The sequence below is a fragment of the Rhinolophus hipposideros genome (genome assembly GCF_964194185.1).
Source record: "Rhinolophus hipposideros genome assembly, chromosome: 6".
Classification (NCBI taxonomy): domain Eukaryota; kingdom Metazoa; phylum Chordata; class Mammalia; order Chiroptera; family Rhinolophidae; genus Rhinolophus; species Rhinolophus hipposideros.
This window is the reverse complement of record NC_138052.1, coordinates 84487503-84515309: the sequence shown is the minus strand read 5'-3', so window position 1 is coordinate 84515309 and position 27807 is coordinate 84487503. Positions and strand designations below refer to the sequence as shown.

The window sequence follows — 27807 nt, the reverse complement described above, 5'->3', positions numbered from 1 at the left end:
AAACTCAACAGTAAAAAACAAACAATTTCAATTAGAAATGGGCAAAAACCATGAACAGACATTTCACCAAACAGGATGTAGAGATAGGAGAGAAATACATGAAAAGACGTTCATTAGCCATTAGGGAAACGCAAATTAGAATCATAATGAGATTTAGTGACATCCCTATCAGAATAACCAAAATAAAAAATAGTCACAATACCCAAAGTTGGAGAGGATGTGGAGAAACTAGATCACTCATGTGTTGCTGATGGGAATGTAAAATGGTACAGCTACTCTGGAAACTGTTTGGGAATTTCCTAAAAAACTAAACATGCAACTACCATGTGATCCAGCAACTACCTTCCCGGGCATTTTTCCCAGATAAATGATGATTTATGTTCCCACAAAAATCTGTCCATGAATTTTTATAGCAGCTTTATTCATAATGGCTCAAACTGAAAACAATCCAGATTGTCTTTCAATGGGTGATTGATTAAGCAAACCATGGGATATCCATACCATGAACATAGTCCTGGGCCTTTATCCCAGAGAAATTAAAACTTACGTTCACACAAAAACTTGTATCTGGATGTTTATAGCAGCTTTATTCATAATAGCCAGCGCTGGAAACAACCCCTATTGTCCTTCAACAGGAGAATGGTTAAACTGACTACAATACAAACCACAGATTACTACTCAGCAATAAAAGGAACAAGCTATTGACCCACACAATCAACTTGAATGAATCTCCAGGGAATTATGTTGAGTGAAAAGAGTCAATCGCAAAACGTTCCATGTATGTAACATTTTGCAATGACAAAGTTTTGGAAATGAAGGTTGAATCAGTGGTTACCAGTGGGTAGAGATGGGTGAGGTAGGGGGCGTAGAGAGGAGGTGGGTGTGATTATGAAAGGGTAATTTGAAGGTCCTTGTGGTGTTGAAACTGTTCAGTATCTTGACTGTGGTAATAGATACACAAACCCACCCATCTGACAAAATTGTACAGAATTTAATACACACACACACACACACACACACACACACACACACACACATACGAGAACAAGTAAAACTGGGGAAATCTGAAAAAGATCAGTGGATTGTTTCAGTGGGTGTATTGAAAACAGGGATTCAAACAGATACATGTATACCCACATTCATAGCAACATTTTTCACAACAGCCAAAAGATGGAAACAACCCAAATGTCCGTCAACAAATGAATAAACAAAATGTGGTATATGCAAACAATGGAATATTATTCAGCCTTAAAAAGGAATGAAATCTGATGCATGCAATAATATGGATGAACCTTGAAAACGTTCTGCTAAGTGAAATAAGCCAGACATAAAAAGACAAAAAAACGTATGATTCCCCTTGTATAAGGAACCTAACATAGGCAAATATATAGAGACAAAAAGTAGAATGATAGATGCCAGGAGGTGGGGGGAAGGGGGGAAAAGGAGTTCTTGTTTAATGGGTACAAAGTTTTTTTCTAGGATGATAAAAATATTCTGGAAATGGATAGTGGCGATGGTTGCACAACAATGTGAATATACTTAATGCCACTACATTAGACAACTAAAAATGGTTAAAAGGGTAAATTTTATGTATAGTTTACCACCCAAAAAACTGGGGAAAAAAATCATGATTTACTATTATATAGTTTCCCAAGATGGTACCATTGGAGGAAAGTGAGCAGGAAAGTGAATTATTTCTTACAACTATGTGCGAATCTGCAATTATCTGAATTTTAAAAATGGAGGGAAAGACTGTGTCTTATTGAATGATATTATACCTCAATAAAAATTGACTTAAAAACTCCCTTCCAGAGCCTCTGGAATCAAATGGCCTGAGTCTGAATCTTATTTACTAGCGCTATGACTTAGGCAAGCTTCTTAGGCCCTCAATTTCCCTGCCTGTAAAGTGGGATAATAAAATCCTTACCTCAAAGATTTGTATGAGGCTCACTATATACTGGTATGTGTCTATCTCTGTACTGTTCGGTGCTTTTGTAAATTGGGTCTAGGGTGTCGTTGGTCACTGTCAGTTCTTCAGAACTCCAAATGCATTTTCTGTTACAAACCCTGAGGCTCGCGAAGGTTTCATTCTCAGACTTGCCCCCAAAGACTTTGGATTCAGTGTAGCTCAAACATGGGACATTTGTGATGATTAAATCACAGAGAACAATTTATGAGTATCATAAAACAAAAAGGGAAACCACCCAATGAACAAGAATGGGTTTTGTCACAAATGCTGGTGTTGGAGAAACAGCAGATTTAACCAAAGGATTATTAAAGTGAGGAGCAAGACGGAGATTCAGAAAGCCATGTCTGTAACTCCCAAGGGCCTTGCCAGCCCTGGTTTTCGATTTTGTCATAAAATATCAAAATGTGAGATTCTTCTTGTAAGACTTCACCTATCTGTGGCATTGTTCTTCGGTTATCTGTTCTCATCCTGGTTTCTTCTGGGAGGGAAAAAAAATGCATTAAGGCATTTGCCTAACCCACTTCCAGGGTCTCTCAGTGTCCCAGATTCTGACAACGCTTTACTTGGGTTCCCAGATCCTTCATCATCTCATCCTGAACCTCTTGCCTTTGCGCAGACATTCACTGCTCCCTCCTTCTCACCTCCAGAATTTTGCATATGCTGCTTCCTCTTCAAACATCCTCCACACACTTTTCTTTTCTCAGGACTCAGGTCTGGTGTGACTTCCTCCAAGCAGCCTTCCTGGATCTCTCCAGGGCCAGGCTGTGTGCTCCCTCAGCACAGTGCCCTCCCTGTCTACTTAGGCAACTCACAGCAGTGAAGCTGCTGTCAGTGACAATGCAGTAGGGAGTGGGACAGTTCCTGGGGAAAGGAAAAGACAGTATACAGCCAAGCCTACTCTGGATGTATCTAAAGCAGGAAGGTCTCTCTTCTCTGTTCTGGCATCTGATCTGTTTGTCAGAGTGGATTCATACATGGACCTGAGCCAGACTCCCTGGGTCCAAATCCTGGCTCTGCCATTAACCAATTGTGCGCCTTGACCTTAACCTTTCTCTCATCTGTAAAATGGGTATAATAATAGAACCCGCCAGATAGGGGTGTTATGAGAATCACATGAATTATCGTGTGTCAAGGAATTAGAATAGTAAGTGCTACATAGGACTTGCTCTTGTTATGATTCATTTCCCTCTGCTTCCCTGGGCTCCCACACTAGATCAAGTCTGCATTAAACACTCTAAATTGCATGTATGCTTTTCCCTGTTAGCACTTTCCATGGTCTACATTTATCCACGGGATCCTTGAATGATGTCTTGTCTCTTCTAGTCTGTGTGCCATGCAGGCATAACCCAACCCTGATGCCCCCATAGCACTCCCACATCCTAGCCTAGTCCCTGGCTCTTCAGAAGTACCCAACATTTGTTTTTTCTTTGTTCAGAGAAATATGTATCTTGGTATTATGAAGCAAGAGGAGGGGGTCATAAAAGTTCCAAGGACAAATGATCTGATCTAAAAACAAACCAGTTTTGACACGAATGTCACAGAACTGGCAGGGAAGTGGCTGGACTCCTTCCCAAGTCACTTGATGAAAGACAGCTCAGCAGAGGAAGGTTCTCCCCCCTCTCCCACTGCTGCAGATTATCTGGGACTCGATGGGGCTCTTGGGGTCTCTGCAAGCATATTCTGGGTGCACTGGGCTGGGTCAGCATCAGTTTCAGTTCTCCACAGAGTAAAAGAACAAGCCAGGGCCTTCTGCTCCAGTCCCGCCTGCCTCACAATGACTGAGCAATCTCATCACCAGCCTCTCTTGCCCTATTGTGCTCTGGCCTAGTTGGCCTCCTGTCCCCATACTCAGAGCCTTTGCACTTGCTGTTCCCTCTGCCTAGAATGCTTTTCCCACAGCTCTTCCAAGGAGTCACAGGTCTGACTCCTTGTCACTCAGGTCCCAGCGCAACTGACACAGCAGAGACCCTCCCTGAAGTCTCCACCCTCAGCCCTCAAACCCTGAGTCACTTTCTACCCATGACTTGGCTTTATTTGTTTTCATTAATGTCTGAAATTTCACATACAAAATTAACTTCTGTGTTTATTGTCCATCTCCCCACACTACCTATAAGCTCCATGAGGACAGGGACTTTGTCTTGTCACTGCTGAGCTCCCAGTGTTTAGAACAATCCTGGCACATGGAAGGGGCCGAATGTTTGTTGAGCTGTGTGCCTGATTGAATGAAAAGAATTGACTCTCTAGTGCCGTCCAGTATGGCAACCACCAGTCATGTGTGACTATTTAAATTAAAATGAATGAAAATGAAAACTCCAGTTCCTCAGTCACATTAACCATATTTCTAGTTCTCAGTGGCCCCATGTGACGAATGGCACCATATTGGACATTGCAGGTATAGGACATTTCCAACATTATGGTAAGTTTTGTTGGATGGTGCTGCCCTAGACCATGCATATACAATATGCTTTCTTACTTCTGCTGTTGTCATATTTCTCTATCTGGAATGCTGTATCTGACCCTTCATAAAAATGCTACGCACGTAGAATTTGGTAATATGTTAAAACAAACAAAAGCCTAAATATCGATTCGATGACTACACTTCTCAGAATATATCCTTAAGGAAATAAATGTTGATGTATGCCACGACTTAGCTACAAGGATGTTCAATGTAACATTGTTTATGATAGAAAACTAAATAAAAAGGGAGGAAAGGGGGAGAGACTAGTTACGTTATGGCAGAGCCATCCAAAATAGAAGACTGTGTAATGATAGGGAAATATTTTCAAAATATATTGTTAAATGAAACAGAGCCAGTTAGTTATACCTTAAAAAAAAAATGTTACAAAACACTAGGAGATGGGGGTGGGAATCTAGGGAGATTCCAGAGTTATCTGTATGTTATCTAATGTTTGAAACTTTTAAAGAACGTAATTAAGTATACAATTACTGGTTAATGAGCATCTGTTACTATATGATTTTACTTTTGTTAAAATAAATAACGTCCCTTGGAGCTGTAGACCAGATCAAATATTCTATAATATAAAAGTGCTTGGGCTGGTCCAGAGGCTCAGGCAGTTGGAGCTCCGTGCTCCTAACGCTGAAGGCTGCTGGTTCGATTTCCACACGGGCCAGTGCCAGATGGCTCAGTTGGTTGGAATGCATCCTCTCAACTTTACAAGGTTGCCGGTTCGACTCCTGCAAGGGATGGTGAGCTGTGCCCCCTGCAACTAACAAACAGCATCTGGACCTGGAGCTGAGCTGCGCCCTCCACAACTAAGATTGAAAGGACAACAACTTGACTTGGGAAAAGTCCTGGAAGGACACACTGTTCCCCAATAAAGTCCTGTTCACCTTCCCCAATAAAATCTTTAAAAAAAAAAGTGCTTGACAGAGTAAATGCTGAAGGAACACCAGCCCCCTTTACGCATAGGAAAGAGAGTAGAGAGACAGACTATTTGCCAATATGTTAAGAATAGCTGCCTCTAGGCAGAGGAATTTATCACCTCTTTTTAATTTTTCTCTGATGAACATGTGTTAATATTTCTTTTGAAATAAGGGAAGGGGACAATAAAATATATTATTAAAAATTCTTTAAGGCTCAACTCAAGTTACAGTTCTCCATGAAGCCTGCCTTCCCTGATTCCCGGGTCATGGACCACCCCTCACCCCAGCCTTGTTGATATTGGCTCATATTATTCCTTAGAGTGCCAAGCTTCTCTGAGTCCCTCCTCTCTAAATAGCAGGTCCCATGAATGACTTGACAGATGGTGGATCCTGCATCCTCATTGCCAGCTGCCTTAGGGCAGTTTGCCTGACATTTGCTACTGAGCAGCAGCCAGCACTGGGCAGAAACAAGCCCGTGCACAGGCTGACGTTAAGCAAGGAGCTTAAAGGAGGTGATGGTCACCTGTCCATCCTTTTTTCTCCCGGAACCTGCAAATGGGGACTCTGCCCGCAGTTTGGGGGTTCCTGCGTGTCAGTGGGAATGGAGGGAGGGAGGGAGAGTTTGGGAGACTTGGGAGGAGATGAGCAAGGCCAGTGGTGGTCCAAACCCCTCCCCCATCACCCCCTCCCCGCACGTCATCTGCTCTTTTTCTTTGGGGTGGGGGGTTGAGCAGTTATGTTAAGTGGTACCCAGAAAGATTCTGGGTGCCAAGCCGCCCCACCCCTCCACCTCTGCTAACCTAGTGACCAAGAGTGCGGGTTTTGGAATCCAACCCCCAGGTGTGAATCCTGCTTCGCACGTGCTAACTCTGCGAGTTACTTAATCTTTCTGTGTCTCTATTTTCTTATCTGTAAAACGGGGATAATGATGATAATAGCATTTAGGAAGGAAGGCTGAAAGTCGCTCGTTTCACGCTGTGCGTGGTTTCTCTTCGTAGCCAAGACACAAGGCTCTGGCGAGGGAAGGCTCTGGCTCGCACCCTCGCAAGGGCCCCGTTTATTCCCGTCAAAACCGCAGCTCGGAAGGCGCGCCTCCCGGGAGCGTCCCGCCCGCGCCCCAGCCGGGCTGCGCCGGCGTCCTGCCCAGTGCCCGCCCGCGGGGCCCCCGTCCAGCCGCGCTCCGGCCTAGACGAACTCCGGGTCCAGCGAGCCGAAGGGGCTGGGCCGGCTGGAGGAGCGCAGGCCAGGGGTGGGCGGCCAGCTCCACGCGAAGGGGCCGAAGTGCTCGGCGGCGAAGGTGACCGCGTCGGCCGGCTTGCGCAGCAGCAGGAAGAGCAGGAAGTCCGAGAGGAGCGCTTGGGCGTCCGGGTGCTGCCGCAGGTACCTGGTGTGGCTGAGGCGCAGCTGCTCCTGGCGGCGACAGAGCCTGAGCCGCACCCGCGCCCCCCGCGCCCCGGGGAGCCCCCTACTTCGCTCCAAGGAGGGATTAGGGACATTGAGACCCCTCAGCCTCCTGGGGGGCACGAACAGTGATCAGTATTGGTGGAATTCCTGTTGGGGGCCGGGAAGGGGAGGGAGAATGGGACCCCGGGCTGCAGCCTCTCTTCACCTTCCGATCCAGGAACCTCGAGTAGAGCTCCGTGTCCTCCTCCCACATCAGGGGCTTCTTCTCAAATACCGGGCGAGGCTCAATCTCATCTGGGTGGGAGGGAGGAAGGATGCGTACCCCCACCCCAGAACCTTTCTTGGATACACAGGGCGCCCAGGGACACCCAAACTGCAGGCTCAGGTAAAACCCAGGGTTCTGCCCATATGGGTAGAGGTGCTGGAAGGGGGTTCCAGCAAAACGATCCTCTCCTAACTGCCATGAAGTCGGGCTGGAAGGCAAAGCTTCTCCATCTGAGGCCCTCTGGCCGGGATCCCAACCATGACACACTCAATCCGGCCTCTGCACCCAGGTTTCCCCTTCCCTCTCCCACCGGCCAGAGGCTTCACTCACCCTCCTCCCTAATGATGGGCATCTTGGTGACCAAGCAGCAGCCAGGGAAGCCCACCTGGACTCTCTTGGCCAGGTGCCTGGAGAGCAACACAGGAGAAGGTGTGTCTCTCTATACCCCCACCCTTGAGAGCTGTCTGGGGGCTTCGCTTTACTGCTGCATCCCTGCCAATCCCCCACTTGTCTTTGAGTTTCCAGGTCAACTTCATTTCTAGATCCCCAGATAACAGCCCCTGCTTTTCAAGGTGGGTACTGGTCCCGCCGCCGGGAGAGATGCATGCAGTGTGCCAGGGCTGGACTGGGACCTTTAGCGATGTAAGCACTAAAAAATTCATGACCCCTGCTATATGTGACACGCAACATAGAAACAGGTAAGTTATGAAATGAGGAAGGCCAAGGACATTCTGATTACTTTGTTCCGGTGTAGTGACTATGTCAATACTTCTTTGCAAGCGTCAGAAGGCAAATTCTTCCCCCACTCCTGAATTTTCTCATGGTTTGGTGCCCGTGCTTTGCTGGTGACAGCTGGGCAGTGTGCCATAATGCCCCTCCCACCCAGCACGTTGATTTTCATTGTTTGTTGACTTGTTCAAACCTTGGTGTTTTTCAAAGTGACACCCAACACCTATGGCAGCTGCTTTAGGCCCCGTGGAGTTGGAATGAAAGTCCTCAGCCCTTTAGGGCTCTTTGGTGAGGTTTGGGAGGCACGGTGAGAATCAGGAGAACGAATAAATGAAGAAAGGATGAATGAGGTGGGTAAATCAGGGGCACTCAGATCTCAACAGCAGCTCTTCTTGGTGGTGTCCCCAGAAACGGTACTCGTCCTTGGCCCCATCAGCCTCCATCGCCGAGCACCCAGGCTTGTGCTCAACGCTGCCCCCCCATGGCCCGGGGTCAGTAGCTCACCCATCAGGCAGCAGGTAGAACTGGCAGGACATGGGGATGCCCTCCTCGGAGTGTACAGTCTGTTCCACCATGAACACTTCCACCTGCTGATGGTCCACCTGGATGGTCTGAGAGCCCAGGGCTTGCTGGCAGCAGCCGAAATGGAAGGAAGGAGGTGAGATGGATGTCTACCAGGGTCTCCCCCCAAATCTCCCCCTGGCCCTTTTCTCCATCTTGCAGCTTCATTCCTTGTTCACCAGTGATAAGCCACCCTTGGCTCTCCAGACACTCAGTCACTACAAGATTTGAGTTAGGTCCTTTCATAAACAGCCAGATCCTATCCCAACCCCTCCCTATCCCCTCTCCATCCCAATTGCTTCTAGATGGCAGATTCTGTTACAGGGATGAGGATTAACCAATCAGGTGTGAGTAGGGAGGGGCATGGGCTATTTGAGTGGTGGGGGGCAGGGAGGCACTGGGGAGTGGGACTAGACTGAGATTTGTGGTCACCTCAGGCTCATGCTGCAGCTGTGGGGGAACAGGGGGGAATGCTAACATAAGACACATGTTTCAAAGAAAATGGGGGGAAATGGCATGTGCCTGTTTGTGTCAAACACTTGCTGTTTGTCAGGTTTGTGATAGAGAAGACAAGAAGGTCATTTACAAAGTTAGTCAAATCCACCTGCAAAGTGTGTGTTCAGAGGAGCAGCTTTAAAAATCACATATTGCAGGAAGTCCTACGTATGTTGATTATGAAATATTAGACAAAATAAAATTTATAAAGAAGAAACACCCTTATCAGGGTTTAGCCATAGTAAAAGAATATTTAAGCGCACTTGGAGATATTGCATTACTTGATGTTAAACATATGTCTTTAAAAGCAGCCCTCCACTATGTTTCTTTTTCTTGGGCTGACTTTTGTGCAAAACTGTTGCTTCCCTCAACTGTTCACACCTTAGGACCCTCTCACTCACTCCACCTGCCCCACACTTGATCTTCTCTCGAACAAATATGGTCTTGCTTTCTCCTGCCTTTGGAAGTCCCACCCCCTTGCCCCAGTTTTATCCCCATCCCACCCCCTCTTCCACTCCACAGCTGTCTCTTCAGTGTTCGCCATGCCCCTTCTAGTTTGCCCCCAGGTCAAGTCCCCTGCCTGGGGAGACCCCTCACGTAGGTGGAATAACAGAGTTTGCCCTCCGTGTCCAAGGCCAGGAAGCGGGCAGTACTGGGCACCATCCGCCGCCAGGCCATCACCCTCAGCAGCAGTAGGTTGGCAGATTCGGAGATGAAGCCCGCAACTGAGTGCCAGGGGAAAAACGTCACTTCGGTCTTCACTTCCTGTTCAGGACAAATCTGGGTTAGGAATGTTGAGCTGGGAAGGGGCAGAGAGGGTAGACAAGCCAGGCGTTGGGCATGTGGTCCTTGCTGAGTCCCCACTCCAGGCTCCCAGCCTGACGTAATCTGTCCCCTGCTCCTGGTTTCAAGAGGATGTGGAGTACGGCTCCCACTCACCTCACCCTCCTTGATAGTTCTGGTCATGGCCAGCTGATCCTCCTGCTTCAGCAAACTTATCTTCCGTTCCATGGGGAGGATGTGAGACTAAGGACCAGAGCATGGAGAGGAGAATCAGGGACTCACCAGATTGTATAAGAACAGGACTCCCCAGAGATCACTTTGTCCATTCTTCTTTATAAATGAGAAAACCAAGAGGAGTTTTGGAAAGAAAACTTTCCACATGTAATAAAGCCCAAGAATAGAAGTCAGATTATGGTTTCTATGGGAAGGTGCTTAGGCAAGAGTAGCTTCCAATGTGTAAACTGGTCACGTTCCAGAAGTTAATGAAGTGGCTGGGTCTGGTTGTGAGCGGCACAGAGCGGGAGAAATTGGAAGTGAAGTGGTGACAGGCTCTTGGAAAAGGCCAGACTCTGGGAAAGGTCAGCCCGCATGGGCTGACCAGGAAGCTGCTAGGCTCTCAGCCTAGAAGGGGTCCAGAGGCAGCGGGCGGGACCGAGCCTTTGTAGATTAGGAGAAGGTCATCAGAAGCAACCTGCTGATCTCCAGTCCCCTGGATGGACTGGTTTCCAAGTTGTGTGTGGTGGGAGAATCTCAGGGTAACTGGAGAAAAAGTCAGGGTGACAGTCCACTGAGTTCCCCTTTCCTCTCACCCCTCTCTCCAGGGTCTCTATTCTGTCAGCCTGGATTAGGGTCAAGGTTGGAAGCCCCAGGAGGTACCTTGAGGAACTCCTGACTGTGTTGTTCCTTGATCTCCAACTTCCATGAGAGATAGCCTGAGGCGGAGGGGAAGAGTTCCGTCACAGGAGACAGGGTTGGGGATTGTAGGAGAGGACGGTGGTGGCTCAGGCTGGAGGATTTGGGTATTGTGTGGCCACAGGAAAAACTAAATGGTGCTCTAGTCTTGAGTCTGTGGCTGTGATTAATGTCCCTGTCACCCCCACCTCCCACACACTCTCTGTGCCTCATTCTGGTCCCAAAAGGAAGTCCAAGGGTTGGTCCTGAGTAAAGGTCCTGGGATGGGGTGGGGGCAGTAGAGGAAGGATGTGGGGAAGGGCGTCAGGCAGCAGGGACTCTACCCAGGAGAGAGTTTCCACAGAGCGTCTTGTCCACGAAGCCTTTGCTGTAGGCATGCACGAAGGGGCAATGCAACATGTCACCCGAGACGTCTTTGTGACTCCCTCTCTGCACGTCAATGGTCAGCTCTCCCTGAGGCTCCCCTGTGTTGGAGACCATGGCCAGAGTCTCGGAGAAAAACAGCAGCTGTAGCTCCTCCTGCCCTGAGGGAGGGTCCCGTGGGGACAGAGAAAGCCCAGCTCTTAGGCCTCAACTCTCTGACCCCTGGCCTCCAGTGCCCCACCCCCGCCCTATCCGTCTCCCAGCAGCCCCTGCCTCCCCTCCACTGGCCTCTCCAGCAGCCAGCAGGTGAAGACACACTCCCACCACCCCATGGCCCTGGGGTCTTCCTTTGAAAAACATCAACAAATATCAACCCTTTCTGAGTCCCAGGAGAATCGAGGCTGAGAGAGACAGGGCCAGGTCTGGGCCTTCTCTCTTCGGTCCTCTCCAGACTTGTGCCCTGGCCCCCACCACACACACATAGCGCAGGCTCACTGAGGGAGTTGAGGAAGTCAATGGCTTCGGCATTGGCCTCTGGGGGTGGCAGACTCTCTGGGGCTGAGGCCTGGTGGTCCTTGGCTCTGGGCCCTACATGGGGAGGAGAGGACGAGATGGCAGACCTTGGGGAGAAGGAAACGGGTAGGACAGGGGTTCCAAGAACATAATCCTCCAAGGCCGCCCCAGGGTGGAGTGTGAGGGAAAAGACGGCCCTCCCCTTTCCAGCCCCAGCAGCCCTCTTCCTACCTGTGGATTGAACTTTAGAGGACATGCTGCCTGCTGCCTGCTACCGAGTCTGTCTCCAGCTGTCTCCATGGTAACGGGGCGCTAGCTACCAACTCTTAAAGGGCCATTAATCCATTTCGCTAAACACCCAGACCTTAGCGGAAATGGTAGGAACTGTGTGTTAGCCAGAAGTATCGTCCAGCAGAGGGAGCATTTGACATTCTTAAAAGGCAGGGGGATGACATGGGTCCTTAGAATTACCTTAGAAGTTGTGTCTCTGAATCAGACATGGCCTCACACGCCCAGAACCCAGCGAGATGCTGTGTGAACAGCACTACACGTTGGAGCCCTGACATGTAACAGTGCTGGAGAGCATAGCGACAATCACAACAAACTCATGAACCCGGCCAACCATAGGCCAGGCACTGTTCCATAGAGCCTCACACACAAGCTCAGTGTTCAGAATAACCCTGTGAGCAGGTACTTTCCCCCTCTGTTTTATGGCTAAGAAAACGGAGGCACCGAGAGGTAAAACGTCTTCCCAAGGTCACACAGCAAGTAACTGGCAGAGCCAGGACTCGACCCCAAGAAGTCTGGCTCCAGAGTGAGACAGAATTCAGAGAAAAATGAAGCAATAAGCAGATGATACATTGAATCCAAACAAGTGGTTCCATAACATGGGTAGTAATTGGAGACAAGAGCTTGAAAATTGAATTATGATGTACTCAAACCCCAGGTTGTGGGCTCTCGGATCCACACCTTGTGTTAGAGTCTGTGTCATAGTGGCTCTAAAAAGGGGCTCAGACTCATAGTTAGGGTCCCAGGAAAGAAAAAATTGGCAGGAGGTGAGGGGATGGGTGAAAAAGGTGAAGGGGATTAAGAAGTACAAACTGCCAGTTGTAAAAGAAGCCACGGGAATGTAAAGTACAGCGTAAGGAATGGAGTCAATAATATTGTAGTAACTATGTCCGGTGACAGATGGGTACTGATGTATCGAGCTGATCACTTGTAAGGTGTGTAAATATCTAATCACTATGTTTTCACTTGAAACAAATATAATATTGTATGTCAACTGTAGTTTAAAATTAAATAAATAAAAGACAAATCTTGACATGAAGCCTCGTCTAAGTCATCTAAGGAGTTCTGTGTCCCCCGCCTCGCCCCCCACTGCCATATACTGGGGAAGGTAACCTTCAAATAGCTTCCTACTAGGTAATTATCTATCAACTTCAGGAAGATTTAGAATTATGTGTAGAATAGCTTAAGAGAAACAAACAGTGTTAATATTTTTTTGTGTTACATTGTGCATATTTGGTATTTCAAGTTCTTGAAATGTTTAAAATAATTATTTGGCATGGTAGGGTGCTTAAGAGATAACCCTGGAGATTCTAATTTAAATGAGGCAGTTGAATAGTTGATTTAGACTGTTCTTGGAAGTTAAATTATCACTGTGATTGTAAAAACATTTTTAAAAAACCTTCAAGTGTACTATATGTATATGTTTACTTATTAGATTGTAATAAAAGCACTTGGGAGGCTGGTTTGTCAGTCAATTGTTTTATTTAAAAAAATTTGGGGGGGCAGCCAGATAACTCAGTTGGTTAGAGCGCCAGCTCTTAACAACAGGGTTGCCGGTTCGATTCCCACATGGGCCAGAGAACTGCACCCTCCACAACAACCAGCTGCAGCTGAGCTTCCAGAGGGGCCACCGGCTGGCTCAGTGGGTTAGAGCAGCCAGTTAGAGCTTTAGCTCTCAACAACAAATGGCGACTGGACTTGGAGCTGAGCTGCGCCCTCCACAATGAGATTGAAGGACAATGACTTGGAGCTGATGCTCCCTGGAGAAACACACTGTTCCCTAATATTCCCCAATTAAAAAAAATTTTTTTAAGAGAATCGAATTCTTCTTTCTTAATTTTTTCCCAGCTTTTCTGAGATATAATTAACATACAACAATCAATTGCTTTAAAAAAGGAAATATAGTAATCTACATATACAGAGGCTGCCAAAAAAATGTACACACATTTTAAGAAAGGAAAACATTGTATTAAAATTGTAATACTCAATATATATCAAAAACCAAAGAAGAACACAAGTCATGGGTACACATTTTTTGGCACCCCCAGTGTATAGAAAGAATAAGGGCAAAATAAGCTGCCTAAAGCGGTTATAACTTTAACAAAAGGATCAGTTAGTAATCAAAGCCCCCTTAGAAGTTATTAATACTCAGTAGATTTATGATTAGAATGATATGACTAAAAAAAAAAGAATGACATGACTATAAGTTGAATTTAAAAGTTTTTGAAATGTTTTAAAAATTAAAACATTTTAAGAAATTGAGTATTAATTTTTAAAAGCCAAAGTGAATTCTGAGGAACAAGCCTTCCTCTGCATGTGAGCCACCAGTAACATTAGGAAATTTCACCACTGCTTTGGAAAGCAGTTTGTTAGTTCCTCAAAAAGTTAAACGTGGAGTTGCTTTATGACTCCTAGGTACATACCCAAGAGAACCGAAAACATCTAAGTACACAAAAACTCGTACACAGATATAGCACCATTATGTATAATAGCCGAAAAGTGAAAACAACCCAACTATCCATCAACTGACGAATGGATAAGCAAAATGTGGTATACAAATACGATGGAATATTATTAGAAGGAATAAAGGAATAAAGTACTGACACATGCTACAGTGTGAATGAACCTTAAAAACATGTTGAGTGAAAGAAGCCAGTCACGACCACATATTGCATGCTTCTATTTATATGACATGTCCAGTAACAAAAGACCACATATTGCATGATTCTATTTATACAACACGTTCAGAATAGGCAAATCTAGAGACAGATAGTAGATCAGTGGTTGCCTAGTGTGGGGGTGCAGTAGGGGCATGGAGGCAGGGAGTGACATCAAATGGGCACGGGGTTTCTTTCCTGGATGATGAAAATGTTCTGAAATTAGACGGCGGTGATGGTTGCAAAACTGTGCGTATACTAAAACCCATTGAATTAGACACTTTAAAAGGGTGAATGTTGTGTTATGCAAATTATCTCAATAAAGTTGTTCATAAAAAAATAAAGCATTTAAATAAAATCTTAAAAAAGCAAACCCTATTCCTTTCATATGTAAATTACATCAAGTTTGACAACATCTTTTTGATTATTAGGACAACGTTCAAAATAAAAATACGCAAATTGTGGTCTAAATGCACTTTAAGGGGTGCCCTGTAGTTCCCCTACCTATTGTCCCCTGCCCGTCCCTCCCCTCTCCTCGGTCAGGCCCCTCCAGCTGCCTGGGACTCCCACCTGCCCATCCTCATTAGCTGGTGTTCTCAGCTCTCTCACATACACATCCCTCCCCCATTTCCTCCCCCTTGGTGCTGGCTATTTCCTGCCAGCTGCTGGGGAAGAAAGCAATTTGGCAAAGTAGCTCACAGCAGGATCAACAGCAGTTTGTCTGTTTTTTAATCCTCTGGAAGAGATCTATCAAGGTCATTTGTTTTTGTTTTTTAAACTTTTATTTATTTATTTTAAGTGAGTTTTTCCAGGACCCGTCAGCTCCAAGTCAAGTAGTTGTTTCAATCTTGTTATAGAGGGCACAGCTCACACTGGCCCATGCGGGGATTGAACTGGCAACCCTGGTGTTACAAGCATGGCGCTCTAACCAATTGAGCCAACCGGCCAGTCCTGTCAAAGACATTTGTTATTGTCCTCTCATTAGGGCCAGTGGAAGGACAGTCTAGAGTGGGTTGACATATTAGCTTTGCGGCTGTGTTGGGCAGGTTGGTCTCTCGGAGCCTGTGACATGGACAGCCTGTACTCGTTCTGCTGCTGGGATGGGCATCTACTGAACAACCACCACCAACGTAGAGGGGGCTCACAATGTGCTGAGCTCTGCAAGTAGTCACTCATTTATTCCTCACAATCAGCTTCAGAGGCGGTGCTAGCATCATCCGCCTTGGACAGATGAGAAATTGAAGCACAGAAAGGTTAAGTAACGTGCCCAAGGTTACCCAGCTAATAAATGGAATAGGTGGACTCCAACCCAGACAGGCTGGTTCCAAATCCATGTTTTTAACCACTTTGTTCTATTGTCTCTGACAGACTAGCCCTAAGGACATTAATAACAGTAAGAGGAGGGAGAGGCTGCTAGTCACTGCATCTCACTGTGCGTCTTCTTCAGTTCTCCCAGCCACTCCGGAATGAACCCCGGGATATGAGTCACCTGTCTGGTGTCACCCATGGACAGAGGCAGAACCTACACATTCGTATCCAGACCAGTCCAACTCCAAGTCCTTTTTCTTTCTACCACTCTGTCCAGACTTTGCTGGAGCCTAGGGTTTACTGACCAGGGTTATGACCAGCAGGTTCCTACCCGTTTTCGAAGGCTCCACTTGTGGCCAAGGCCTTCCCCAACACACACATATACACACAGGCCTCTTCAAGCCTACATGCTCACGTCTACAACTTCCCTTATTCTCTGTTCTTCCATGGAATGCCTAAGGCTGCCCCACACTCCCTTTCTCCTTTTGTACCTCCAGAGAGACAGCCTGTGATTCAGGAAAACAATAGAAAAAATGAACTGCTTGCTGGTTATTTTTTAAATTACATATTAAAATTACACCTTGGAGGCCATATGTCTGTCTACATTTCTTCTCCATAATTAATTATAACACTAGAAATCTGATGTAGCATTTTCTAAAGTGACTTCATATACTTTTTTTCATCTGACTCTTCTAATAGCGTCCAGTAAGTGGAATTGTCAGTGAAGGTGTATGATTTTACTGCCTTGTATCATTTCTGGTATTAGAGACCCTATTCCTTTAGAGGACCCTTTCCCCACTCTTAGTGCACTGTGTTTCAGTTGAGTCTGACATTGCCCTTGGAGGTGTGGTCATGTGACCTAATCTGGCTAGTCAGAGAGGTCCATTTACCTAACCCCTATGATTGATTCAGGGTTGGGCACATGACCCAAGCTGGGCCAGTGAAACTCACTCTCTGGGATTATGGGAGGTTCTGCTAAGTTTGATGAACTAGTAGCTTGGAACTTCTAGGAGCGATCTTTCCACTGTAGGAGAAAGCCTGACACCAATATGGAAGAAAGCAGAGCTAAATGACGAACATCCTGTTCATCTTCATGCCTAAAGTCACCATGACATAATTCCAAACTTCTCAATTTCATGAGCTGATAAATTTCCCTTTGGGTTTAAACTTCTGATTATTTGTCACTTGCACCTGAAAGCGTTCTGACTTATTCAAGATTGTCTTCTCCGTTGGAAGATGAATAAATTGAGGTCAGGGAAGTGACTTGCTTGAGTGAAAGAACTGATACTGGAAGCCAGGTCTCTAAAGCTAGTGACATCTGCTGTCCTACAAGCAAGGAACAAGAGGCCTGGATGTTGCTGGTCAGTGCCAGCTCTGGGAGAAGCATATGCCCTTTTTCAGGACAGATGCCCCAGTGGGAGGGTCACCCAACGCCCTTGGAAAATGTGTCACCAGCTTTAGAGAACCATCACCAAATGCCCCTCAAAGCTGGGCATATCCAGAGTGACTTGTCCCTGGGGCTTGCCCATTCAAGACAGCAGCGACCCAGAGACAATCACAGAGCACAGTTAGCCACCCATCTCCAGGTAGGTGAGGACCACGGCCACTTCCCCCACCCCTACCCCTGATCCAAGACAGCCAGGGCCAATGTCAAGTTCCCTGACTTGAGGTGAGGAGTGCCTGAGAAGGAGGCAGAGTATGGCCAGGGGACGGAAAACCATGTATTGGACTGCCTCCAACGAAACGTGGAGCTAAGTCAATGCTTCAGCCTTCATCCATACCAGAGCCAACTTCAAGACTTCTGCCATAGCTGAGGGTCACCTTTACTTCTTTTTTTTTTTTTTTTAAGTCTTTTAAAAATTTTATGTATAAAGAACTAGCATTGTTTCTGCAGTAAGGTAGACGTCTTAAAGGACCCATTCAAGGAAGTTCACTTAGTCCGACTTAATGAAGCCTGTGTCCTTTGCGCAGAAACGCTGGTGGCACACATTGGAATCAGGCTCTGCAGCAGACATGGCAAGAGCAAGAACCCTGGTTAGCTTTTCTCGGATGGTTCCAGTAGAGCCGCTGGTGACCCATCTTGCTCTCTCAGGTGCAATGAGGCAAAAGGAAAAAGCCACCTTTATTTCTTATTTCCTTATGTCAATAAATATCTTTAATTAGTCATGAATTGAAAAGTGTTGTCATTTGTCACAAATATTGACCCCAAAGATAAATACAATGAAAACAAGACGATGTTGTTAGTCTCCAGCTAGTGGAGTCTGGCTCTTAGTTTGTTAGAGAGGCGTTAAACAGAGGCTGACGTCACGGCTTGTCCTTGAAGCACATTCACGGCTGTGCTGTGACCGTGTAAAAGCATCTCCCCTGTGGCTAGGGTACACCTGCGCATCTCAAGCTTTGGAAAACACTGACGTAAGCAAATTGTAAGCCCTGAACAAAGGCACACAAGCCATGGGAGGATATGGGTATACAGTTGTTTCTGACCAAAGCTCTTGGGGTGCAGTAACTCCAAGCTGGCAGACCTGTAACCCAGACAAGAAAACGGAACCAGCAATAAAGACAAGCCCACTGAGTGATCAAGGCTTGGTTAAATCATTCATTCATTCAACATTTATTGAGCGCCTACTGTGTGCCAGGCACCGTGCTAGGCGCAGAAATACAGAGATGCGTAAGATACAGTCCATGCCCTGAAGGGTTCACAGTCTGGAAGGGGAGACAAACATGTAAACAAGTAAAATACAGTGTGACAAGTGCCAAAGAGAAGCATTTACAAAGAGCAGAGGTAGCCTGGGGGGGAGTCTTCCTGGAGGAGGGGGGCTTTTGAGGGGGATTGTGATGAACAGGTGTTTGCCAGGCAGACAAGGCAAGAGGAGCAGGGGAAAGGCATTCCAGTCCAAAGAAACAGCATGAGCGAAGGCACAGAGGCAAGAAACTGCATGTCTTAGGGGGCGGGGAACTCTATTCTGGAAGTATTGCTAGAGTTGGTACCAGAGGCCATGGCTGGAGAGGGGGGCAGAGGCAGATGATGAGGGGAAACAGAGGGCAGGGAGTATCTCGGAGGTTCACCAGAGGTGAGCAGAGCCTGAAGGAAAGCTTCTCTTTGAAGGAAGAGAAGGCTCCTGGCTGATCCGAGGTATGCCTGCTCAAGGACCATAGGGTTTCTTGCTTTGGCCCCGAAGGGACCTGGACCCAAGACCAGAGGAGAAGCTGAGCTGAGGGAGGACTGAGCAGAGGGGAAGGGCCCAGGCCTGGGGTCCTGGAAACTGCCACCCACTTGAGAGCTCTCTGCTCTCAGGCTTCTGATGTCTGAACTCTGCTGCACAGACCCCCTTCCCACAGCCAGGATGGGGCCAAGGATCAAATGAGAAATGACACGGAGTGCTCTTGGCAAACTGCAAGGGGCCAGATGAATGTCGTTAATGACGAAAGGGGTTGAGGCTAAAGCAAGTGTCAGAGAAGGGCAGAAGTGCCTAAGAATATGGGCCATAATGAGAAAACCACAGTGGCCTGGCAGACAATGGCTCTCTCTCCCCTGGTAGTGTGGGGCCCTGTTGGCCCAGGGCAGGGGCAGAGGCCAGCAGGCAGGACCAGGCCAGCTGTGCAGGGAGCCTGTATGACATACGTGACGGTTGGGCTGCAGTCCCAGAAGTCTCAGCTGTCTCCTCAGTCTGAAGTCAAGGTTTCCTTGGCAACCAGGACCCTCCCTCTTCCAGGCTGTGGGGGAGTCACTGAGGCAGAGACTGGCCAGACAGACTTCTAGCCCGTTCATGTTTCTCAGAAATGGCTCTGTTGTGGGGGGCGGGGCAGGGCGGGGAGACTGGGCGAGGAGGGGCAGTGTCTCAGTAAACAGGTGCCCCTTTCAGTGACCACTTTCCCAAGGCACCTCCCTTCAGACCACTTTGGGGGACTGAGTTTCTTTCCCAACACTGAATGGGAGCAGGGGAAAGATGGATTCAATCTGTTCATGGCTCTTGCTGCCCTGGGTTCAGGGGCCACACTGAGAGCGAGGCCTCCTGAGGGAGAGGCGAATAGCAGCTGCCATGTCCTCACTGCCATCACAGGAACAGGGGAAGGGAGGAGGGGACTCTCCTTCGCTGTTACCCTGGATAGCTCCGCCTCACCCCCGGGAGTCTCCCAGCCTAGGAGCAGCCCCATTCCTCGTGGCCTCCAGGTCTCCTGGCCTTGTCCCTCCTCTCCTCCTGAACCGTGTCGGGAACGATGCCCACCATGAGCACTGATGGAAGTGATGGTGTAGCAAAGGGAGGGATGGTGGATGCGTGTGATGGGTGGCCTCCCCACCACGGGGTGGGCTGAGGTGGGCCGGCGTGGGCGTCACTTGCTCTTGTGCAGGTCCTTCAGCCGGCGGAGCTTCTCCAGGAGCTGAGCCCGGGAGTAGTCATCATCCTCCGTGGGGCCTAGGCCTGGCCCCAGGGCCTCCTGCAGCACCAAGCAGTGGGTCCTCAGGAACGGGTTGTAGGAGCGCTCCTCTCCCAGGGTGGATGGGCACTGGAGGACGAAAGGCACCTGGGTTTGGTGGGGAGAATCTGGAAAATGGGCCCCACAAGGGAAGCCGCCCTGACCCCCGCCCTGTCCCGTGGTCCAGGAGTTCTCATTTGAAGGCACATGAAACAAACACGTGTGAGCACGTGGATACATGCAATGGAGACACGCAGACCGGATTTACTGACTTCACCCATGGGTGGGTTGCCCGCCCGGCCGCTCTGGACCCCAGCCCCGCACCGTGCTCCTGCGCTCCATCCGCTGCCTCTGCACCCACTGCATCTTCCTCTCCCGGGCCAGGTTTTCCGGCTCCACCACGCCTGCAAAGCCCAGGTTCTCTTCGGCATACTCATGACCTAGGGACGGCCATGCGGGCAGAGAGAGATTGGTGTGTGGTCAGAAAAACGTCCTCCCTGCCCCCAGGCCTGTGGGGACTGACAATCAGGGAGGAGGGGTAGCACTTCCAGGAACACCCCAGTCTCATGGAGCTGCTCCTCCACAGGTGGGCACAAGTCAGCCACGAGTGAGGAGGCAGAACCAGTTCAAGGGGAAACCGCCGGACCTGCAGCCTGAAGCCCTGCGTTCTAGCCCCACTGTGCCTCTGCCCAGTGCGTGACCTCGGTCAAGTCATGGCACCTCTCTGAGCCACAGGTTTCTTTGGCAAGCGGAGAAAACAATAATGCCATCAGAACAAGGATGTGTCCCTGGAACAGAGCCTGGTACATGTTAGGGGCTCCAGAAAGTACGAATGGATGAATTTCTGCTCCGAGGCTTAACTAAGATACTAGGTTAAGCCCGACTGTTTTAGAAACTAGAGACGTGCAGTGCATGTCCATATGGACGTGGACGCATGCGATGGATACATGCAGACCGATTTACTGCCTTCTCCCTGAGAAGCAAACGCCCTCTTCCGTTCTAGGCTCTGGCTAAGCAGAGGATTCACAGAGTCAGCGCCCCAAAAAGAAGAGAGCTCTGCCCTCACTGTTAGAGTGCGCTCCTGGAACCACCAGAAGTGGAGCTGTGTTACCTCTGGGCCAGGAACTGGGACTTTGGGGACCCTATGGGGATGAGGGGCCTGGAGGAGAAGTGGGGGCACCTCACCCGGCCACAGCAGAGTGTCGTCCCCCAGCCCCAGCACAGTGTCCAGTGAACTCAGCATGGTCTCTGCGGTGCCCTCAAAGGTCCGTCCTGGTGGAGTCAGGGGTGCAAGGAAAACATAGCCTGGTACAAGGTACCGAAGCAGGGTGGGGAGCAGCGTGGGCTGGCCACCCGCCCTCAACCATGCCCCTGACACGCCCACCTCCTGGGCATCTACTCCTTCCTTCCCACCGGGAGCTGGGCCAATATTCACCCCCACCCAAGCCCACCTGAGGCCTCCTTCACACGTACTGACACATGGATGGAAAGGGGCTGCCCAGCCTTCAGGCGGCGTACTCATGCCCCCAAGTGCAGGCATGTCGGCTGCTCTTTCCCCCATAGCACTTCCCTCATGTCCTGTGCTGCCCTGTGGGGCTCGCTGCAGCCTGGGATTTGTGACCCCACAACCATAGCGTCATCCTCTCACTCAGGGCTCTCAAGTTGTTGTAACCTAGACGCCAGTCACTGTATCAGAGAACCAGGCCTCACCCAGTGGAAACAAATGCCCTGCAAGGTCTGTGCTCAGTTACAGCATCGCCTCATCCTGTCCATCCCCTGTGGGAAGTTGTGAGGGTGTTTTTTTAAAAACTGGGGTAACATAGTAACTGTTACCCTTAATTGGAGTAACTGCCGAGACAACATCTGTGCTAAAATCAATACTTTACTGCACTGCATGGCACTGTGGCTGTCCTTGGGCCCCTGCCCTGGCCTCTCTTCCTCCCTTCTGTCCCCCCTCCTCCCTCTGCGCTTTGGGGAAACTCACCACAGCCGGAGAGGAAGAGCAGGTCCCCTGAGAAGAGGCAGGAGGGACCCTTGTAGGGCTCCCCGTCCAGCAGGTAGACCAGATGGCCTTGCGTGTGGCCAGGGGTGGCCAGAGCCCGGATCTGAAGCCGTCCCACGCTAACCACTTCTTGATGACACAGGGGACTGAGGAGCAAGGCAATGGGGGAGAAGGTATTAGAGCTTATGCCATTCCGCTCCCACCCAACCCTCGGCCCCAAGCGCCGGGTGATTCACGGGAGTCAAGGCTTCCACACCAGACAGAAAGGGCCACTGCCCAGGGCTTCACATCTCCCCTCTTCATGTTTTGGGGGCCATGGCTGAAGCAGTGGGGGGTGAGCAGTGCCAGTTTTCAAATAGGCTGCAATCTGCTCTCTAAGGGCCATGAAGGGCATCGGCCAAGATTCAACTGCCGATACCCCTGAAATACTCAGCTGAAGGATAGAGGGTGAAGGAAAGGGCCCATGGAAGGGCCACCCCCCTCCTGGGTCAGGGACTTACTGGGTAAGGTGGGGGATGCCGTCCTGAGGGCTCCCGTACACCCGGCAGTCCTGGTGCCGCCGGCTGAGGTCACGGTTCCCTCCACTGTGGTCCCTGTAGGATGGCAGAGATGGGTAGGGGCTTTGAGGCACAACTGTCCCGGGCTTCCTCGCCTCCCTCCTCCCTGTGGCATCTCCAGGCCTTTGAGCCCTGGGGCCCCTGGCTTCTAGGCTGAGCCAAGCTGTCCACACCTCTAGGCCTTTGCTCAAACTGTTCCTCTGCCCAGAATGTTGTCCCCACTACTTGCCACCCCTCCCCCCCATCACTTGGCCAATGCCAGCTGATCTTTACAGACTTTCTCAGCCCAAGGGTCATCAGCCTCTAATCCTCCAAGTGGATCTGGTTATGCCCCACCTGGGGCCCCCTACCCCCTATATCCTATGCCAACTGCCATAGTTGTCATCGTTAGTCATTGGATACTTTCATGCAGAGCTGTCTCCCCTGTTAGACTAAAATCTCCTTAAGGGAAGAGATCATAAGGTTTGTCCATGTTTAGTACACAGTAGGCATCTAATACACGCTCAGAAAATAAAAAAATAAAAAATAAATACCTGCCCTGCCCTGCCCTGCCTTCTTCTGGGGCTTCAGGGGCCTGGTAAGTGGCACAGTGGCATACTCGCCCCTTCCCTTCCCTCTCTGCGGTGCCCCAATATGCCATGAAGGTGCTGTCCCACATCCTAACTTCTTGACCCCCAGCCCAGCCTGTCCTGGCAAGCCCAGCAGGGTCAAGGGTCAGCCAGGGAAAACCGTCTGCATCCAGACCCCCCCCACCCCAGCCCCTTACCAGTGCTTGTGGGTGCAGAGAATGGCAACCAAGGTAACGCCCTCCTTTTCAATAGAAGCCTGGGGGAGAGAAGAGGTCTGAGACAGGAACAGGATGCAGGAGACAGACACACGGGTGTGGGTGCTGGGTGGAGAGGAGAGGAAAAGTGGGAGGGAGAGAGGGGGAGGGGATGCAGCCAGAGAATGAGAAGGGGGTTGGTGTAGATGGCTGGAGAAAGAGTGGGGAGAGCCGAGACCCAGCATGGGCACATGGGAGAGGCAGGAAGGTGCAGGAGAGGGAGAGGGGGACTTGTGGAGGGGCAGACACACAGACATATGCACACACAGAAATAAAAAATGAGAGGAAAAGATGGAGAGTCCCAGATACTGACAGACAGAGGTGAGGAGAGAAGAGGGTCAGAAAGGGGGCCACAGAGAGTGAGAGACAGGAAACCCACTAGACCCATGGTCTTGGGTCAGCATCATTCTCTCTCTGGCTCTGGTGCCCCCACTGCTGCCCACCCCCTTCCTCCAGCCATGCCCTGGACACCGACCTCCCCAAGGCTATGGCTGCGGGGCTATGTGCTCGTCTGGGTCTGCGTGAGTGCATGTGGAGGGGGCACGCCCCACTGGCAGAGGGACCAGGGCCAGCCCCTCTCTAGTGAGGGGAAGCTGCCAATCCCCAAGGTGACCCCAGGTACCCCTCCCCTCACCTGCACGGCCTGAGGGTCGGAAGGGTCCACAGCCACAGCCAGCCGGGCCTGGGTGTCGATGATGAGGTAGCTGTAGTTGTCCGAGAGAACGGGGATGGGGAGCACCTTCACACCTGGGGGACAGAGATGGGCTGTGGGCGGGCTGACAGGCAGGGAGCCCAGCAGTAGGGGGCATGTGACAGGGAACAGGCAGGGAGGGTGGGTGGGCACAGCTGGGGCTGATGCTGGCCAGGGGAGCCAGAGCTCACCGTTGAAGAGGCGGGGCTGGGTTCTGGAGTGGCCTTTGGGGTAGCGATTCCGAGCCCTGCGCAGCTGCTGGCGGTAGAAGAGGTACCCAAGCCAGGTGCGGGTGTACAGGCTGTACCTGCAGGGTGGGATGTCTGTGCTCAGCCCCCGTGCCCTGGATCCTCTGCGATGACCAGGCCCCAGGTCTCCACTCCCTTGGCCACCCCTGAGGGTACCATCACGTACTGTATGCCTACTGTGTGCCCTGCTCAGTATTCAGGACAAGCTGGAGGAGACAGACAAACCCCCCAGCTCATAGCCCATCAGCGGCGAGGTGAGGCATTCACAGAAAAGACTCAGGAGGGTGAGGGGTTTATTTGGTAAAAGGGGTAGAGGAATTAGGTGAGAATATATTTCTGGACGAGCACTGTTACCTCACAATATGCCGGAGAATGTTGAACCAGACTCCTTGGCCCTACCTGACTCAGCAGGTCTGGGGTGGGGGCGTGGAGATTTGCATTTCTAACAAGCACAGGTGCCCCAGGAACCACAACTTTGAGAACCATTGTGGTAGAGGAACCGATAATAGGAAACTCTAATCGCAGACAACAGGGCTCGTTTGGGGGAAACTAGAAAGTTCTACTGGGCTGTTCAGTGGAGGAAGCTGGGAGAAGTAAGGCTAGATGGGCTCACCGCACTCCCTCCCTCCTCAGGTCACTCCCGGCCATCCCCTGGCTACACAGTGAAAAGGCAGCAAACAGAATGGAGGGGACTTGCGAGTGACAGAGTCCTCCAAGTACAAAATGCCAGCAGGCAGGGCCAGCTTCACAGGGATGTGACCTGTGTGGTCACACAGGGCTCCATGCTTGGTTTAATGCCCTGCTGTTGCCCTCTTGAAATCCTTAATGATTTTACCTTTGACCTGTGTCTTGTAAGTGAAGTCTGATGGGACAATAGAACATGCACTCTGGCAGTACGTGTAATGTCCTGTTCCTTACCACCCCATACACAAAACACGTTCGCAATGCCACCACGAGCACAGAATTCTGGTGGACCTACCATGTGTGGGAATTCAACAAGACTCCAAGTGATACAAGGAGAGTATCCATCTACGACTGAGTAAGGGGGGCACGGACTGGCCTGTGGGGCCACACTTTCCGTTCAAACCAGAATTTGCTTCGAAGGCATAAAGAAAGCAGTGGTGTTCTAAGAAACACAAATGACCAAGGTACCCTACCACATCCTTTCTTACTCGTTACTTCCCTGTACAATCAGACCTGTATGCTGCAAATGACACTACGGAAGGAAAGGGAAAGGGGGTGACCAGTCTGTCTTCTTCCTTTCAATCCTTCCTTGCTCATCACTAAGCTGAAGGTAGAGTGTGAAGGTAGAGAGAGCAGGTAGAATGCGAGTGTGTCAAGACGCGAAATAAAAACAATTGAGGTAGTTTTGTGCAGTCTTTCCAGGGCTCTGGTAAGAACACATATCCCTGTACAAGCTAAGAAATGTGAATTAATGTAGTTTCAGTGATTCCATACGAGTCAAATGTTCTTACACATTTGCATTTAAAACTGGCATTGCACAATATAAAAATGGCAAAATTCATGCTAATAATTTAGGTTTTTAATTTTTATTTACTTGGAATGACATTAAATAGCAAATTTAAAACATCATGGCAAGTTAAAAGAGAGACCGTAGAAGAAAGGAAAAGCTTTATATTTTAGTACCTTGCGTGGCACTATTTTTTAAAAATTTTTATTGGGGAATGTCAAGGAACAGTACGTTTTTCCAGGACCCATCAGCTCTAAATCAAGTCGTTGTTTTCAATTTATTCGAGGAGGGCGCAGTTCACTGGTCCATGTGGGAATCGAACCACGATGTTGGTGTTATGAGCACTGTGCTCTAACCAACTGAGCCACCCGGCTGCCCCGAGTGGCATATTCTTGAACAAGATGCTCAAACTTTCATTTTACTTTGGGCCCTACAAAGTATGTAGCTAACCCTGTCAGCATTGGCAAGGAGCTGTCTCAGGCCCTGAGCTCTCAGAAGGGAAAGTGAGCAGGGGTAGGGATGGGGCAGTTGGTGCTTACGGTTACACAGCAAGTCAGTCAGAAAAGGCAGAGGGATTCTGCCTGATCAAACCAGAGACAGAAAAATCAAGGTGGGGGAGGGGTAGGTGACAGACCCTAAATCGACTTAGGGATTTACTGTGTCTATGTTGGGGTGGGGAGGTGGGATACAGGGGAGTTGGTTCTGGGATCAAAACCAAGCACGTTTCCATGACAATTTGGTAGAAATGATTTAACTAAAGTTTAATCATTGCAACCCCCACTTTGTGTCCCCATGCATTTGTACCGATCGGGAATTTCAACACACTATGGAGGGGTTTTGCCATTCTTTGCGTCTTTATGTCCATTTTTTACAGGCCTTTTCTTTTCTTTTGAAATCAGTTTCAGCCACTTCATACTTCCATTCATTCAGTGATATTTAGTGAGGCCTTGCTATCAGCCAGCTCTGGGCACATAGTGAGTAAGGCAGAGTCAGGTTATAGTCTAGCGGGGCAGACAGGACAGTAAACAAATTGTCAAGTAAAGATGACAAAACAAAAGGCAGCCAAAGGACAGAGGATGATGACGGGAGCTGCTATGAGATATCGTGGTCAAGGAAGGCCTCTCTGGAGGTGACTTTCCAAGAAGTAAGGGGACAGGTCATGTGAGACTCTGGGGAAAGCTCATCAAAAACTGGACAAAAGGGAGGTGCAGAACCCCCAAGGGAGAGAGGGAGTGAGCTGGTGGGAGTTGCTGATTCTCTGCTGTGCTGTTGTTATAACAGAGGGTTGGCACGACAGAGATGTCAACCAGAGGGGATTGGTTGGAACAACCTAATATTCTGGATTGGACTCTAGACCAGAAGAAGAACGCTAGTGGGACCATTGGTGAAATTCCAGCAAGGTCTGGAGAGTCGTTCATAATTTGCATTGATGTTAATTTCCTGCGTTTGATAACGGTCCGTGGTTATGAAAGACGTTAATATTTGGGAACACTGGGTGAGGGGTATATGGGAATTCTGTGTACTATTTTTGCAGGTCTGAAATGATTTCAAAATGAAAGGACAAAAAAGAATAAATAGACAAATTTTTAAAATCATCCTTTCCTCTGTGCCCCGACACCACATTGCATCCATGCCTGGAGTCCTGCTCCGGACTTCATTTCTTCCTACTGAGGCTTATGGAAAGTCCAGGGCCTCTGCTAATGGAGAGCTCTGGGTTCCAGTCATGACTGGGCCCTCCTATCCCTGAGAGCTTGGGCCAATCTTTGGACTCAGGTCAGATTCCTCATCTATAAAATGGCGATACCAGGACTTACCCCTGCGGGACTGTGTACAGGCTAAGCGACACAAAACAAGATAACAAATGGTAATACTTAGTCAAGGGCCTGGCAGTGGAAAGTGCTGAGCAACTGTTGTTTCCTTCCCACAGTTAGCTAGATGCCCCTCGCAGCTGCTAGCGCATGGCTGGCC

General features: G+C 49.2%; 2 protein-coding genes across 4 annotated transcripts in view; both read right to left on the bottom strand.

Annotated features, from left to right (window-relative positions):
- Positions 1–6377: 6377 nt before the first annotated feature.
- On the bottom strand, positions 6378–11679 carry CATIP (ciliogenesis associated TTC17 interacting protein; the record flags this gene model as incomplete). 2 transcript variants are annotated; one of them, XM_081051421.1, is made up of 10 exons in its annotated part: positions 6378–6763; positions 6963–7051; positions 7353–7429; positions 8256–8380; positions 9405–9572; positions 9747–9833; positions 10467–10522; positions 10826–11026; positions 11361–11453; positions 11610–11679. In XM_081051421.1, the coding sequence occupies 10 exons, from the start codon at positions 11632–11634 to the stop codon at positions 6539–6541; spliced, it is 1146 nt and encodes a 381-aa protein (XP_080907547.1). In that variant the 3' UTR covers positions 6378–6538. The 2 variants fall into 2 exon arrangements, with proteins under 2 accessions (XP_080907547.1, XP_080907546.1); XM_081051420.1 differs by having other exon boundaries at positions 6396–6763; positions 11361–11634.
- A 6093-nt stretch (positions 11680–17772) lies between these two features.
- The window catches only part of PNKD (PNKD metallo-beta-lactamase domain containing), a 58487-nt gene continuing 48452 nt past the window's right edge, over positions 17773–27807 (bottom strand). For both annotated transcript variants that reach the window (XM_081050742.1, XM_081050743.1), the window contains 8 exons: positions 24312–24427; positions 24064–24176; positions 23373–23431; positions 22550–22642; positions 22032–22195; positions 21233–21319; positions 20372–20487; positions 17773–20137 (listed from right to left, as the gene is read on the bottom strand). In XM_081050742.1, the coding sequence (XP_080906868.1) occupies positions 19964–20137; positions 20372–20487; positions 21233–21319; positions 22032–22195; positions 22550–22642; positions 23373–23431; positions 24064–24176; positions 24312–24427 (922 nt within the window). In that variant the 3' untranslated portion in view covers positions 17773–19963. The remainder of the gene's footprint in view (positions 20138–20371; positions 20488–21232; positions 21320–22031; positions 22196–22549; positions 22643–23372; positions 23432–24063; positions 24177–24311; positions 24428–27807) is intronic.